Below are 15,349 nucleotides of genomic sequence, written 5' to 3' on the forward strand. Positions count from 1 at the left end.
TTGTCACGTTAGATTGCGGCTCAGCGCTTTGCGTGCCGGTTAGCTGACGTTGAAGCTGTCGCGGGAGACAAAGGTCAGTTTACCCCTTGCTGCCTAACGAGTCCATCCACGTTCCATCGCAACACACAATCAAGCGCTTGTGAGCGCCACGAGGAGTAGAAGCCATGTTTCTAGGCACAGGTGGGCATTGATTTTCGAAGATGAGCGTTAGTTTTCTTTTCGAGATGAATGGAGATCCAAAGCGTTCAAATAGCGCGGGGTTTGTGCACGGCTCCCAACCTCAAGGTGGCATGCAAGGGGGTTCAGCTTGGCCTTCATATCGGGTCTTACCTTAGTGTGAGTTGGTGGCTGTCTCATTGCATACAGCCGCAGCTGAAACTTTGAAGTAACTAACCGGAGCTCCAATAACACCTGCGATGTCACTGATCGTTCTTGAGGCAGAGACATATCAATCGTGCTTCGTTGAACAATGTTTAAAAATGCTATTCGGTACAAAAAGATCGAGCTGAGAGAGCGACATGCATTAAGGTGTCACCGATGTTCACCTGTCGTCAATGTAGATCATTTACCTTTTCAATTTCGCCACAGAAATGCTGTACAACGAAAGGCCGCCCTTGCTGAAAAGGTCATCGTCACTAATAATCATCATGGCTGGGAGCTTTTCAAACGCCCTAGAGATAGTCGCTCATTCGGTGGTCTGCAACCTCGAATAGGCTTTCATGTGAATGATTTAGGCTGCGAGACCAAAGTTGACTGGTCGGCACGCAAATCATCTTCCAAGATTTTCGCAGAAGGTAGTTTGATGGCTCAAAACTCTCTAGGTAGACCACCCAAAAGGCAGACCAACAAGGTAGAGCCGTTGTTTTAGCCACTTCTGACATGCATCGACCGATGTTCTAGACCGACGGCTCTGGTACCAACCTCCCATTTGGTATGGCAGGTGCTCACGCGGCTAGTCGCAAAAGTCACCCAGCTTGGCCACCTATGCATCTTGTCAATGCAGGCGTGATGAGAAATGTTGAATGAGTACAGGAAGGCGTTCCTGTACTCATAGTTTGAGGATGCCATCCAGACTAGAATCAGCGACTCTAATGCATAGAGAGGTCTACGTGACACTAGTCTACCTGTTTTAGTACAAGAGAAGATCAGTGATTAAACCCCAGTTCTTGGTACTCCTGATGCGAACAGCACAGAAACATTTGCGCGTTCCGATCAACGCTATATTATGTCGTTAAACTTGCAAGTAAGTATCAAGTACCTTGAGAAAGTGACACAGAACACGTAAAGTACATGCCAATAAGAGAAGACTTAGACAAATCGGCATACAAAATCTTTCTTTCAGTTTAGCACATCGAAACTCATTCTATTCTTGCCTACGGCGCTCAATCATCTTTAGTCTTTCTAAATACGACAGATCCTGTACAACTAGCCATCTTCAACTATTCTGAAACCAAATTGCGTCAAGGAAAACATGCGACAAGTAGCCAACCACATATGCGAAACCATTCCTAGGTACTAGCCCTTGGTAGAGGGAAGTGCATCAAACTACGACTCCTCCCTCAGTTTATGCAGCAATCGGTGTCATTAAGACAAAGAGTTCGTCTTCTAGAGATCCTGGTGTGTGGCGACCGTAGGTCTCAGGGCGGGCGATTTGGACACTGAAATTGGAGAACAGACCAGCCAAAATGTATCCGAACACTGAGGTCGAGTTAGCATCTTCCTGGGAATCATCGATACCTATCGCAGAGCGAGGATGCATATATGTTTGCCACATGGAGAGATGACTTACGATAGTACGTCAGTTGTGTTCCTATACAAGCCCTCGGACCGGTGACGAAGGCCCAGAGAGGAGGCATATCGGTCCTTTCTGCGCCATTCGGGTCCAGCCAGCGTTCAGGAACCCAGGCGTTTGGCTGTGTCCACATTTCAGGGTTCCGGTGCAAAAACCATTGGAAGCAGTTGACCCGAGTGCCCGCTGGAATACCGTCGACTCCCGAGATGCTCACAGATTTATCGTGAGGTGTGATGCGTGGTAGCGGGGTGCTGTTGGGTCTCATGCGCAGAGACTCCTTGATGACAGCCTGCAGATATGCGATCGACTCAATTGTTTGAGGCGAAGGCAGACTATTAGCGTCACTGTGACCGACTTGATTCACGTGCATTCCGAGTCCCGCAACCGCATGCTTCAACATTTCTTGCTGAGCTGGATTCTGAGCAAGATAGTAAACCGCGTAGGCAAGAACGAGGCCTGATTAGTCAGATTAGCAGGTAAAAGTAGCTTGAGTGAAATTCCAGAAACTTACCAAAAACCTCGCGAGCGCCGGCTACAATAGACAGAGATTCGTTAGTGACAGATCATTGAAGGAGTTCGGTTACCTTACACATGTGATCAAAAATTTCACTGGCGATAGAGATTCTAGACAACTCTTCCGACGCCTGCATATCGAGGAATTTGCCGTCTTTCAAGTTAGACATAGCCTTTCGTAGTTGATTGTACACAACTGGGATGTCTTCCGCAGGAGGCTGCTCGCCGTTCTGCATGCGTCGATACATTGCCTCAGACTTGTCGCAATGCTCCAACATCCAGTTCTCGATCCACTCGGTCGACTCATAGTGCTTACGAGGCATCACATCGAGTCCGATCTTACGAAGCCCGTGATAGAGTTTGGGGAGTTCCTGAAGCCAGAAACCCTGAGGACTGTATCTGTTCTCGTAGTGCTCCAGCCACATCTCTGTCAACTCAGGGTTTCGAGTAAAGTCGGGTCCGCTGGAAAGACCCAAAATGTAACAGTTGAGCATGTCCAACCCTGAGGCATAACAGAGTCTCAGAAGCTCTACCGGTTGTCCGTGTGCAGAGTGATGTTGGAGGACTGGGATGAGACGTTGGTACATGATGCTGTGAGTTACTTTGCTCAGCGTCTCGGAGGCAAAGAGTGTCGTCTTGGAGTAAGACGAGGAGACCCGTCGGCGGCATGCGGCATGGTCTGCTCGGCTCCGGCTGGCAAAAGAGTTCCGCTGTCTAAAACACAAGTAGGTTAGTAAGTGAAACTGCCACAACTTGGGGGTATCAGAACTGTGAGAGTGGGATTGAGCAATCGTCGGAATTGATGCTAACACTTACCCATAGTATTGGAAGAAATCGAAGTATCCCGGTTTTTCGAACCCGGCGTTGTAGACTTGACGAACACCAGTCTCATAGTCGCTAATGCTGATCTCTTGCGGCGCGACTCGTACAATCTTGCCCAGTCTTTTATGAGCTGCGAGAACAGCTTTCAATTCCTTCCCATGGTAGCGCTGCCAAAGAATCCAAATGGGACTGAAAGAGCAAGTCCAGTGAGCGGAGGGGACTTTCGAAAGACCTCCTGTGAAAGTTCGGTACACAAGTTGGAACAAGAAGACTCCAAGAAGCAACAGGATAGCCACGAATGGCAGCGCCGAGTCGAGTATCAGGAAAGGCATGTCGGCGGTCTTGGGTGGTATCGGTGTCTTGACCCAGTCTTCGATGACCTCTGACTGACTTCTTGACATGATAGTCCTGTTTATTTAGGCACATGTTGACATATTCTGAAAATCATCATTCTCTTCCGCTGACTGTGCATCAGCGTCGACCTGGAGGTCTCCGAAAGCTATTGCGTGAGAATGCAAAACTTCAAGCCATGATCAGTTCCTCGCATCAACACGTTGTCTACTTCTCGTGTCATTCCCAAAATTCGGGATGACATGCATGCACAGACAAAACTCAAAAGCGTTGGCAGATCCACCGGGGGTGCCCCCTCCTTGGGTCTTCTCAACATGCCAGGATCAGGATCCATTATACATATGCAATGTCAGCTACGACGTGTATTCGTAAGAAGTCTGGAACCTGACGCCGACATGGATAGCCTACGTTGCATTCAATGGTGTAAGGAGAGTGCCAAGTCGTAAGAGAGAGCGAAGGTAACTGAAGAAAGATTCATTCTAAATGCGGTGGCGGTATTCTTAGTGAGCAACAGTAACGGCTCTCATGAATAAGCGGACCACGGTGTGTTCTTGAAAGCGACGTTCTTGGGGTAGATTAATTGTCTCGCTGGCAGACTCGGGTGAGTCAGGTCTAATTCTCTCAGTGAAGCGGCGTTGAGCATTGGGGCCAGTCTATTTACGTGGTAAGGAGCTGTGTTCCTTGGGTGGTATAGACGAGCAGCGGATAAAAGTGTCGTGGAAAAGGCGAAAAGACAGCAGACAGCCTTGCAAACATGAGTACATGTACATAGAGGTGTTGATTATCTGATAAATGTGAATAATCGAGTCCTGCCATAACTTCTTGGGTTCATCACTCATCTTGCGTACCTAGCGTAGTCTGCATATCGCATGGGCTCGTGGTTCTGCCCATCAATCAGCCCCATCCCATAGCTATCCGGTTCTGCATCAGGTACCTCTCCATATGTCTTCATCTTTTTCCGGTCGTTCTTGATTCGATTCTTCTCCTCCTTGGCTGCCTTGCGCTCCACCTTAGCTGCCTTTCTTACCGCCTTTTTCTCCTTCTTCTCCTTACGCTTCTGTCGGCATCCTTTCCTGGGGAACTCGCTATTCGTACCCTGAAGGACTCGACCAGGATGTATGACGGCGAGAATAAGCAATGCCAACATCATGGGGAAGGCGTCTAGGGCATATGCGTATGCTTCTGTGAAAGGTATTGGGTTCTCTTCAGGAGTCATGCCTCCGGTAAACTCGACGAGACGGAAGATGATCCGGGCCTTGGCGTGCCAATAGCCGTCAGTCAAACTGCGTTCAAAGGCATCGTAGAGGGCAGGATGAGGGTAGGACTAACCGTGATTGCAAGCAAAGCTGCATAAAGTGCAAACTGAAGGGCTTTCCAGTTCCGTCGTGGCATGTAGCCTTCTTCATCCTCGCGGTCGTACGACCCGCCTTCCAGTCCGTACATATCTTCCCTGTTCATTTGTAGAGCACGATAATGGAAGCGAGCCATCAACATCAAGAAAACCACAATGAAGCCCTCTTGAACACCCATGCCGATGATGTAGATCTTGACCCCCTTTGCCCTTGTAGTAGGCTCTACTGTTGGGCCAGCCATGACACCTCCCGTGGCCTGCACGATGAATGTGGCGATGTCGGCAACGACGAAGATGCGTCCGAGCCATCTTGCTGGAATGTAGCAAACTCGAGGCTCCCCGCCTGGTCGGAAGAAGTAAACCATTCGCGCAAATGTCATGTAAACAAAGGCGTTGAGCCATACAGGAGCCAACAGGAATAACACCTGATGGCCTGTGGCGTACCCCTGGGCTTGTTGATCTTGCGAGCCATATGCGTGAAGAATGAATGCACCCATTTCCCAGCTTGCCGCCATAAGAACTGTCCATGTGAAAGGCTGTCCGGTGATTGATGTAAGTACTTATACTCCTCACTAACTTATTCCGATGGATGGCATTGCTCTTGGTGGAAACAGAGGAAGACTTCAAGGGGAGTCTCGGATGTATCATCATACCTTTCGGTACCATATCGCTTCGATAAGATGAACTAAAGTCAGAACACCAAATATCGAAGCTGTTGCAATCGCAGGTGTCAATTCGGGATGGAAGTTGTAATTTGAATTGCAGGCGTCCCAAGGAACCGCTCCATTCGGTCCCGGCACCGCACTCGTGCAGTCTGTTCTCGGAGGATCATCATCGCCATCGTCCCGAATTATCAGCGTTGGTGTTGGGAACATTACGCTTGCTTCGGTAGTGCCAAAGGAAAATAAGAAGAGAAAGATGAGGATGAACAAATACTAGTCTTTACAGCGAGCAAACATAGGAGGACGTCTGATCTGGTGATCGTTGTGTCTAGAAAATGTGGATCGGCTGTTTTTCCACTAGATATTATTGACGACTTTGTCAAACCAATCCTTCAAGTTGGCTTCGATATCCAACTTAAAGATGCTGGGCACTGAGAGACTATCTCAAAGCGGCATTGACTACGTTCCGAGAGTTTAGGGTGCCAAGGCTGGTGCCTAGAGGGAAAGCAAGTTGGTCGACCTCTGTGTCTCGCAAATGACGCGTCCTCCCTACAGCACCGCCGGCGACTCGGCATGATCGACCCTCCATTGATCCTCCGGGGTCACTTCTAAGCGGGTCTAGTTGTAACAGACCACTATCCAACCAACACGAGAAACGTGTGCAACAGGGGTAAGGGGTCTGAAATGTGACGACGGTTAGCGACTTTTTGAGCTTTTGTGGTGACAATGCTTCTTTTTACAGAAGAAGCTTTGACGAGCCATTGGTTCAAGTTGATTCTTACAAGAAAGCGGACTTTGGCTGGGCGGTTACTCCGTCTCTTGATAACGCCAACCTGTGTTTGTTGACCTAAAAAAGCCTTTCTCCGATTCTGTGTACCAACCGTGGAATCATCGTCTAAGACCCGATCATCGAAGTCAGCTCCTGACAATACAAAAGAGACTCAGTGTTCCCTTACGTGGTTTTAAAGATAGAGCCAAAAGTGTCAGATCTTTCAGATGGTGTGTATTTCAGGTAATATCAATATTGCAATATAACCGCCGGGGAGATTATTTCTACCCTGCCATGCCTTCGCCTCTTTCTGTAAAGTAGTCTATGAATCCTGTATTGCAATACTCGCATCCATGTCTAAGAGTTCTTGGCGCTAGCCATACCCCTTGGCTTACAACTAATGTGCCTCTCCCCCCTCTCAAGGAAGTTGAGAAATGATTTTGACCACCGCATCGCCGAATTGGCTTGTTGTCGCCGTTCCCCCCAAGTCCGAAGTCCGGATACCAGACTCAATCGCATCGCTAACAGCCTTGCAGATAAGATCAGATGCTTCGGGCATGTTGAGAGAGTAACGGAACATCATGGCAACAGAAAGGATCATGCCAACAGGATTGACCAACTGCTTCCCGGCGATGTCTGGCGCGGATCCATGAACTGGCTCATACAAGCCTTTGATCATGCTGCTGCCGGATTGCGGTGGGATACCTCGCAAACTAGCGCTGGGGAGAAGACCAATGCTGCCAGCAATGGCGCTTCCTTGATCACTAATGATGTCACCAAATAGGTTGCTCGTCAACACGATGCCGTTGAGCTTGGTCGGGTTGCAGGCCAGAGTCATGGCGGCACTGTCCACAAGCTGGTGCTCGAAACGGACATCGGGGAACTCTTTGCTCAAGATTTCGGTGACGACGCGACGCCAGAAGCTGCCGCAAGCTGCGAGCACATTTGCTTTGTCAAGGCTGATGACGGGCTTAGGCGGTGTTGTTAACCTAGCCAGGTTGCCAGCCAACCGCGCCGCTCTTGCAACCTCTTCATAGGTGTACTGGTCCGTATCTTTGGCAATGAGATCGCCGCGCTCTCGGTGCCCAAAATAAATACCACCAGTAAGCTCGCGAACGATGAGAATGTCAGTGCCTCTGCAAATTTCGGCTTTCATTGGCGACGTGTCAACTAGGGACGGGGCGGGGAAATTGATCGGACGCAGGTTGCCGAATGCATCTAGTTCGCGGCGCAGAGTTCCGAGACTCGCGGCTTCAACGGATGGAACCTGTCCAGCCCATTTCTTTGGAGCTCATGTGGTCAGCAAGGCGGTTTGTCGAAGGCGGTACCGGCATGGGTGTCTTACAGGGCCACCGACTGCGCCTAGAAGGATTGCATCGGCCTCCTTTGCATCTTGAAGAGCTTCGGGAAGGATCGGCTTTCCGTGGAGATCAAATGATGCCTGTAACAAAAAGGGTTAGAAAGCGTAACAATACGCGGTTTGGCAGAAACTTCGATGTCGACATACTCCGCCTATGGGGTGATGCGTTAGGTTGAACCTGATTTCGGGGTGGCGGAGGGCGACTTCATGAAGGACCTTGAGCCCCTCAGACATGACCTGCATTTATGATTAATGACTGGACTCATCCGCCTCAAAGGGTGTGTGGGTGAACTGGGGAAGTTGAGCATACCTCTGGCCCAGCGTAATCTCCACCAAAAACAACGATCTTGAACGTAGCAGACATTTTGACAAATTAAAATTTCTCGGTGGTTTGGCTGAGAAGTTAGATGGAAAAGCGATTGAACAGAATTGCACAGAACTGCTGAATCTTCGTAAATGAGATCTAGATCGAGTTTTTCTTCTTCAAGTATACACATGGCTCCCAATTGAATTTGTCCATTCTCATGCTTGGTTTTGCAATTGTTTCCTTCGAGCCGAGCTCGGCCGGACAAAACTTGAGGGTTCATGATGTTGACGCTGCTTGCCTGCCGGACAATGCATTGGAAGTAAGCAGTTCCAGTGACAGAGAGAGAAGACTGTGCATTCAGGCTGAGGATGTGACGGGAATGCGAATCTATCCGAAGATCAGGGGCTCACCCGCCCTGCGAGTATGATGATTTTGCTGACCTTGCATATGGCCCTGGTCCCGGCTAGTCGACCGTCTTACGATATTCCAACGAAGAAACAAGGGTCCATTAGTCTTTTGGCCCTGGCGCCCCAACATAACCCCCTTCGATTCAGTCAATCGGAACTCGGCGGCAAGACAATACTGATTATAGGCATCCTCCGTGTGACCGTGTCACAAAACCCCCGAGAAAGTTTAAATCCCCAGGCCCACACAGCCGTCCCCAACGGAACCACGGAGCAGCGCGTACAGTCAAGGGACTTTGCATACGGCACAGCCAGTTAAGATTGGAGACGGGCTCAATGAGATACTATGGCTAGAGAACTGCTACTACAGATAGTGCCGTTCCCGATATGCCGGACAACGCGTTGCAAGACTTCCACAGCTGTATGGTCAAGCGGCAAATGCTCAAGCTAGAGATTGTGGTCAGACGCTGACAGTCAGCTGTTGAAGATAACCAACTTGAGAGTGCGGATTAACGTAATTAGCGTCTCGTTCCCGGAACCAAGCATTGCAGTACAATAGAGCCGTATTCGAGCGTGATTCAAATGAGGGCTATCGTCACTTTGGTTAACTCCCATTGGTGAATTAAGCTGTCATTCTATCACTACAACTTTTCTGTAGTGACTTGTTCTACCGGCTGTCGGCACCACAATTCTCTTTTTTCTTGCGAAACATCTGCTACCATGGGTTCTATTCCCGCATACTCTTCAGCGCCTGGCGAGAGCGAGAGCGAGATCCTCTTCGGAGTTCGTCAGCCGAAGACGGACGTAGAATGGAGCAAGATCGGCTTTACGCCTTTTCAAGGTCAGTCCATTTGTGAATGGGGTCACTATGGTCTGATGTCAGCCAACATGGTGCAACCGATGACACCCGTTAAACGAGCTTTTGGGTTGGATGGGTGGTGATAACAGTGCTTAGTAAACGGCCACATCGAATGCACATTTACAGTCAAGTCCGGCACTTGGAGCCAACCGCGCTGGGTACAGGAGCCTTACCTAAAAGTTCACGGCCTGTCCCCAGCGCTTAATTACGGGCAGCAGGCCTTTGAGGGGCTACGCGTCTTTCGCAGCGAGTCAGGTAGCGTCCAGCTTTTCCGGCTAGCGAGCCATGCGGCCCGGTTCGCGCGGTCTGCCGCTGCCGTTGACATTCCGGCCGTCCCGGCCGACTTGTTTGCCAAATCGGTGCGGTTGGCCGTTCAACTCAACAGCGATTTTGTACCTCCGTTCGAGGGTGGGTGCTCCATGTATGTGCGTCCAGTCGTCTTTGCAAGCAGCCCGACTATGAACATGTACACGGCGGAGGAGTACACGTTCGCCGTCTTGGTCACGCCGGTCGGGCTGTTGTATGGGGCAACGGGCCTCAGAGCGTTAGTTGTGGAGGGATTCGACCGTACGGCGCCGAAAGGCACCGGCGCCTTCAAAGTCGGTGGGAATTACGGGCCCACCATTCCGATAATGGGACGGGCACGAAAGCAAGGTTACGGCTTGACGCTCCACCTAGACGCCGAGACGCAGTCCTTCATCCACGAGTTCTCTGCTAGCGGCTTTATTGGAATCAAGGCAGAATCTGCGGAGACTGGAGCTCCGCCTACGATGGTCATTCCCAAAGACGAGCATATCCTCCCAAGTATCACAGTGGACAGCGTGGGACAAATTGCCCAGGAACTTGGATGGAAGGTTGAGAAGCGTCCCGTAAGTTTTGAGTTCCTCGTTTGATCCACCACCATGAGCCAACTGCTCCCTCAACGTTCCATGTGGGGGAGGACCGAGATCTCGGCGGAAGTCTTTGAGTTTTATGGGAGATTACCGCTAATAATGTCCCGGCGCCATGGCTTTAGATCCCGTTCACTGATCTTGGCGACTTTTCTGAGGTCTACACCGTCGGCACCGCATCATCGCTGGTGCCCGTAAGCGCCATTGAGCGCGAGTCGACTGGCGAGCGGTTCGCGTTTACCGTCGATGCGCAGTCTCCGCAATCCGCTTATGCCAGGTTGACAGACAGGTTGCAAGGAATCAAGCGGGGCCTGTATAAAGAGCCGTGGGGTTGGGTGGAAGAACTCGATGGCGTAGCTTTGCGCAATGACATTGAGCGGATCACCAACACTGGGTCAGTGAAGTCTCCGGAGTAACTTTCGGTACCGAGGTCTTGAGACGGTGAACGACTCACGTTTTTTGTTTTTGGATTTGTAGGTATCATACAAAGCGGATAGACTCCAACTGTGGCCAGTGGGCGGAGATGGATAGAGTTGCGCATTGCTCAAGATAGATTGCTTTCCCAAGCCCATCAGGGTTATTCCGCTCAAATACGCAGTACGAATACGTATGGAGCTTTGCTGTGTGCTTTCGTTTCTTAAAAACCGGGCCGGTGGGCATCCCCTTGAAACCTACCAAGGCGTGCTCCGTGTTGACTCCTGGTGGAATCAATAGGGGACTGGGTATCCGTAATATATCGTGATTTCAGGAGATGGATCCACGAGTAAGATGCTCGAGCTACGGGCGTGTTCATTTTGCGGGGGTCTTGGAGACTTGAAGTATTACAGCTATCCCACGTTGCATCTATAATTGTGTTCTAATGATTTCGAGTGACAGCGCAAACATTACCCAGGAAGAGTATCCTAGTCGTTGAGTCAGTCAATCCACTAAACTCGGGCAAGCTAACTAGAATGTCGGTTCTAGAGCAGGTAGCCAAGCGTTGCAATGCTCCTCTACAGACATGACTTAGGCCAATCATTCTACCATGGATACGATGCGATCACATCTTCGGCCGCTGTTTCGCAGTTTGCCTCGCTTGCAGAAAGACATACCTTTGCTACACTACTTCAGGTATTGGCGATGTGGGATATAGTTTCCGATGAACAGCCGTTGTATTCGCTCGAGTCAGTCACCCGCCTACATCGTACCACAGCTGCTTGCGATCCAGAAATGCCATACGGAACATGCAGCATGGCCAGAATTTGGCCCCGGCTTCCCCGTCTGAACCCCAGTAACAGCCATTCTAGGCCTTTAAGGTCTGCCCTGGCTCCTACTGATGTAGCCTGCAGCCACTGCAGCTACTGCTGACCAAAGATGGTGTAAGGGTCTTTTGGATATGGACCTGGACCCCGAAATTAGCTTTCCAAGGGTTTCTACACCGAGGTCGTCGCTGTCCAATGTCAATAGTCGCGCCTAGACCTACATGAAAACTTCGGAAAACAATATTCAGGATTGGGCTTACATTGCCAAGCTGCCAACACACAAGCACCGAAATCATTGACAGTCACCGAAGACGTAGCGCGCGCGCAAAAGCTTGGAGGCCATACTGATACCCGTACGGTATACGCTTACACTCTATTACTCCGTACACTAAGTACCTAGATATGGGACGACTACGGCCTGTTCAACTCCATGCCCTGCTGAACTACGGGTCGAGACCCTGCATAAATCCAGCCCCTTCCACCATCCGTAGAGCCCACATGTGCATGATCACCATGCCATGACATCTCGGGCAGGTTTAGCCTTGAGTTCCTTTGCGACACCGCCCTGTGAGGCTTTGCGACCCGTCAAGACGTCGTAGATGCGTTTGCCAAATTGGTTGAAGGCATTTGTCATGCCGCCCATCTTGGTCAGTTTCTTCTCGAGCACGGACAACTGAAATTCGAATGTCTCGCCGTCGACAGTCAGCACGTTGCGATCCAGGTCGATCTCAATGTTGGTTCCTGTCTGCGCCTTCTCGTAAAACAAGGGATCGTCGATGGTGAAGCCCCACAGACCCAAGGACGGCTGGTTTCGGCTGTAAATGAACGCGAATGCCTTTGCAATCACACATTCGACACCGACGCCTAATACAGTAATGTCTGGTCAGCCCACCATTACGAGCGAAGGAACGGCACGAAGGAACGAAGGATGGTGATGATGATGATGATGATGATGATGATGATGATGATGATGATGATGATCACTTCGGAGAGTCATTTCTGCCGGCGGACAAACTCATTGACGGACAATGCGGCGGTAAGAATCGCCGAGAGCGAGGGGGCATATGTGCAAAGTAAGATGCAAAGGATTGAGGGAATGAGACTCCGACGCACCTAGTAAAGCTTGCACAGCCTCTTGACGACTAGATCCACAGCCAAACGCATCGCCAGCAACAATGACTTTGTGACCTTCCTTAACGAGCTGCCGGAATTCCGGGTTGGTGAACTCGAGGCAATGAGTGCCGAGCTCCTCGTTGTTCTTGGATGTGAGAAGGTATTGTGCAGGCGCAAGCTATTTGCGGGACGGCCCGTTAGAACATTGTTTCTTGTGCGTCTCTTTTGCTGGCTTCATGTGCGATTCGCGAATCAGAAGCAAAACAAGGGAAAGGTGGCTTACCGCATCGGTGTCAACAAAATCTCCTAGACGGAAGATCTTACTCCTAATGGTCCCGGAGCCGGGCTTAGCCTGATCGGCGGCCGCTTCCTCGCCGGACGGGCTGGGTTCCTGGTCCTCCGCGACGTCCTTCGCATCCTCTTCGGCATCTTGGCCTGGTGGCTCCACCCATTGCGGTTGGCTGAGGATACCATCGGCAAGGGACCCTTTACCCTTGACGGCGGCCCATCGATCCGCTGGGATGAGGTCAATAAGATCTTGTGGAGAAGTGACAGCCATGTCAAAAGACGACGCAGCCACCGTTGCAGCGGACGCCAAACTGCCGATAGCCCCTGTCATGCCAGTTATTAGCTTACATTGTCCAGCGTTGCACTTTCTCAGCTGAGTTTGGGTCTCGAGAGGGTCTTGAGAGGGGTTTCTGGTGCAATATCACAAAACTGCTCGCGGGTCCACCTGGAAACGGGGCATATCTGCGGGCAGTTTTGGCCAAAAAGAGACAGGCAGGGAAATAAGAACGATCGTGAGTGTATCCCACGAGACTTACCCTTGCCCATACGGTTCTCGAAATTGCGGTTCTGACTGCTGAGCCAGACTTCCCCAGGTTTGGCCATGTCAGCGCCCATTCCCACACAGTAGCTGCATCCAGGGATGCCAATGATGAAGCCCGCTCTCTCGTAAATGTCTGCGAGGCCTGTCTTTCGAAGGTAGTCGGCGATGGGGCGGCTTCCGGGGACAACTCGGCGCTCTCCTCGGGCCACCGGCTTCCTTCCCGCGTCCAGGCCAGCCTGCAGCACAAGCGCGCCCATGACAAGATCCTCCTCCGCTGTTGTGCAAGCACCGATGAAGACACCATCAAGGTGAGTACCTGCCACATCAGACACCGGCACTACATCATCGGGGCTCGGGTACTTGGCCACAAAGGGCTCGACCAGAGAGACGTCGATAGTATGTGACTCCGCATAGGAGCATCCTTCGTCGGGCTTGAAGTAGTACGATGCGGTCCTGTGATGGGCTGTTTTACGGGCATCGATAAAGTCCTTAGTGACTTCGTCGGGAACAAATATCCCTGTGATGCCACCAAACTCCTGATGTCGAGGTTAGCAACCCTGAAACTTCGTGCAAAGTGCCAAGGGTCTGCATGCCGTGCCGGCGGGATAAAGAGGAATCGAACCAGTGAGAGCAAAAAGGGTAAAAACAAAGGCAATTGCTTACGGTAGTCATGTTTGCAATGGCAAAGCGGGCGTCAGAACTCAACCATCGGCACCCGGGGCCCGTATACTCAACTACCCGATCCGCAGCCACCGTATTCCGTTTGAGCTGCTGAAGAATATAGAGGATAATATCTTTACCTCCGACTCCGCGCTGGGGCTTACCCACAAGGTGGATCTCGACGACCTCGGGAACTTTGAACCAGATCTCTCCAGTAACCAGAGCCATCGTGACCTCGGTTGCACCCAGTCCAATCGCAAGACAACCGTCGGCCCCAGAGCTACACGTGTGCGAATCCGAGCCAATGATGATTTGGCCTGGTTGGGCCCGCTCACGGTAGAACTCGGTGTGCATGATGGTGTAATTATTGCCCTGGAACTGTGTCATCTTGAACTTCTTACGAGCAAAGTCCATCTCGCCAACCAGCTTCTGCACAAGGGGCGTATCCATCAGCCTTGGATCAACCACATGATCGCCAGCCAGCCAGAAGTTGGAATTCGAAAAGATTCCAGGGTCTCCTAGCTTGTTGTAGACTTGAAGCATGCCCTAGTTCAACGTCAGCAAGCCATCCAAGCCTGTGAGGATTTAGAGGTGAGGGTAAAGTGTAAACATACATGCCAGCTAGCCTCGCTAGCCATGATCCAGTCGACAGAAACTCTAATCGTATCCCCTGTTCGGACCCATCCTGTGCGAGTCACGTCATGCAGAGCAAATATCTTCTCTGTAACATTCATGGGGCGGCGGCTGGCAGGCCGGCTTACTAGGGGAACGATCGGTCCCCCCCGTCGATCGCTGGAATTCAGACTCTCGAGCCCTGGTGAAGGAATTCGGTCCCGATCAGTTATCATTCAATAAAAGCGGCAAGGCCAGGGGTGGGCTGGAAGTTCGCGGCACAGAAAAGGAAAGGAAGTATGCTTACATGCTGATGTGAGCAGAATCAGCTCGCTGCGGTCCGTTGCGCTTGGCTCCCCGGTCCAGGTCAACCCCATACCGCCGTAGTCGGGGGACGCCGTGGCGATGCTGACGACCTGCAGAATTGTTTTCGCCTCTTTCTCCTTGCCATCTCGCTGCAGTCTAGCTGCCAAGGCAGAAAGAACAACTAGAGGGTGCTCGGAGCTTTCAGTCTCTACATCCGACGTTCCTAATCTGGATATCAGGTCTGTCTAGCGATGAACAGGGGATATGGACATTTGGATACTTACCACCGTTAGGTGTCCGCTCGTCTTTCAAGTGGAGATCTCGTGTTGCAGCCAACAGCTGCAGGAGCTGCTCGTTGAAGCTCTGTTCCGCCATGCTTGTGTGAAGTATTCAGCAATGAACGATGTGCAACCTTTGATTGAATCTTGTAGATGCTGTGTATTACTCCGACGGTAGAATGGGCGACCAAGACACAAACCTGGCCCAAGGCTTCTTTAATAGATATAAT

At 51.0% G+C, this 15,349-nt stretch overlaps 5 protein-coding genes across 5 annotated transcripts; 1 reads left to right on the top strand and 4 right to left on the bottom strand.

The window, feature by feature from the left end:
- Positions 1-1,564: 1,564 nt before the first annotated feature.
- On the bottom strand, positions 1,565-3,528 carry CABS01_05709 (uncharacterized protein; the record flags this gene model as incomplete). The annotated part of the gene is made up of 5 exons (XM_060539077.1): positions 1,565-1,698; positions 1,790-2,248; positions 2,304-2,324; positions 2,382-3,019; positions 3,122-3,528. 5 exons carry the CDS (start codon positions 3,526-3,528, stop codon positions 1,565-1,567), a joined length of 1,659 nt encoding a protein of 552 aa, XP_060405339.1.
- A 785-nt stretch (positions 3,529-4,313) lies between these two features.
- On the bottom strand, positions 4,314-5,344 carry CABS01_05710 (RTA1 domain-containing protein; the record flags this gene model as incomplete). Its single annotated transcript, XM_060539078.1, has 3 exons — positions 4,314-4,361; positions 4,413-4,733; positions 4,808-5,344. The coding sequence occupies 3 exons, from the start codon at positions 5,342-5,344 to the stop codon at positions 4,314-4,316; spliced, it is 906 nt and encodes a 301-aa protein (XP_060405340.1).
- A 1,334-nt stretch (positions 5,345-6,678) lies between these two features.
- Positions 6,679-7,984, bottom strand: CABS01_05711 (3-isopropylmalate dehydrogenase; the record flags this gene model as incomplete). Its single annotated transcript, XM_060539079.1, has 4 exons — positions 6,679-7,542; positions 7,606-7,701; positions 7,768-7,857; positions 7,931-7,984. The coding sequence occupies 4 exons, from the start codon at positions 7,982-7,984 to the stop codon at positions 6,679-6,681; spliced, it is 1,104 nt and encodes a 367-aa protein (XP_060405341.1).
- A 1,067-nt stretch (positions 7,985-9,051) lies between these two features.
- CABS01_05712 (branched-chain-amino-acid aminotransferase) lies at positions 9,052-10,496 on the top strand (the record flags this gene model as incomplete). Its single annotated transcript, XM_060539080.1, has 3 exons — positions 9,052-9,172; positions 9,317-10,059; positions 10,206-10,496. The coding sequence occupies 3 exons, from the start codon at positions 9,052-9,054 to the stop codon at positions 10,494-10,496; spliced, it is 1,155 nt and encodes a 384-aa protein (XP_060405342.1).
- Positions 10,497-11,829: 1,333 nt separating this feature from the next.
- Positions 11,830-15,216, bottom strand: CABS01_05713 (3-isopropylmalate dehydratase large subunit 2; the record flags this gene model as incomplete). The annotated part of the gene is made up of 8 exons (XM_060539081.1): positions 11,830-12,185; positions 12,435-12,612; positions 12,718-13,046; positions 13,259-13,799; positions 13,927-14,469; positions 14,538-14,737; positions 14,843-15,064; positions 15,126-15,216. 8 exons carry the CDS (start codon positions 15,214-15,216, stop codon positions 11,830-11,832), a joined length of 2,460 nt encoding a protein of 819 aa, XP_060405343.1.
- Positions 15,217-15,349: the final 133 nt, after the last annotated feature.

Source organism: Colletotrichum abscissum, assembly GCF_030869225.1.
Source record: "Colletotrichum abscissum strain IMI 504890 chromosome Unknown Scaffold_11.1, whole genome shotgun sequence".
Classification (NCBI taxonomy): domain Eukaryota; kingdom Fungi; phylum Ascomycota; class Sordariomycetes; order Glomerellales; family Glomerellaceae; genus Colletotrichum; species Colletotrichum abscissum.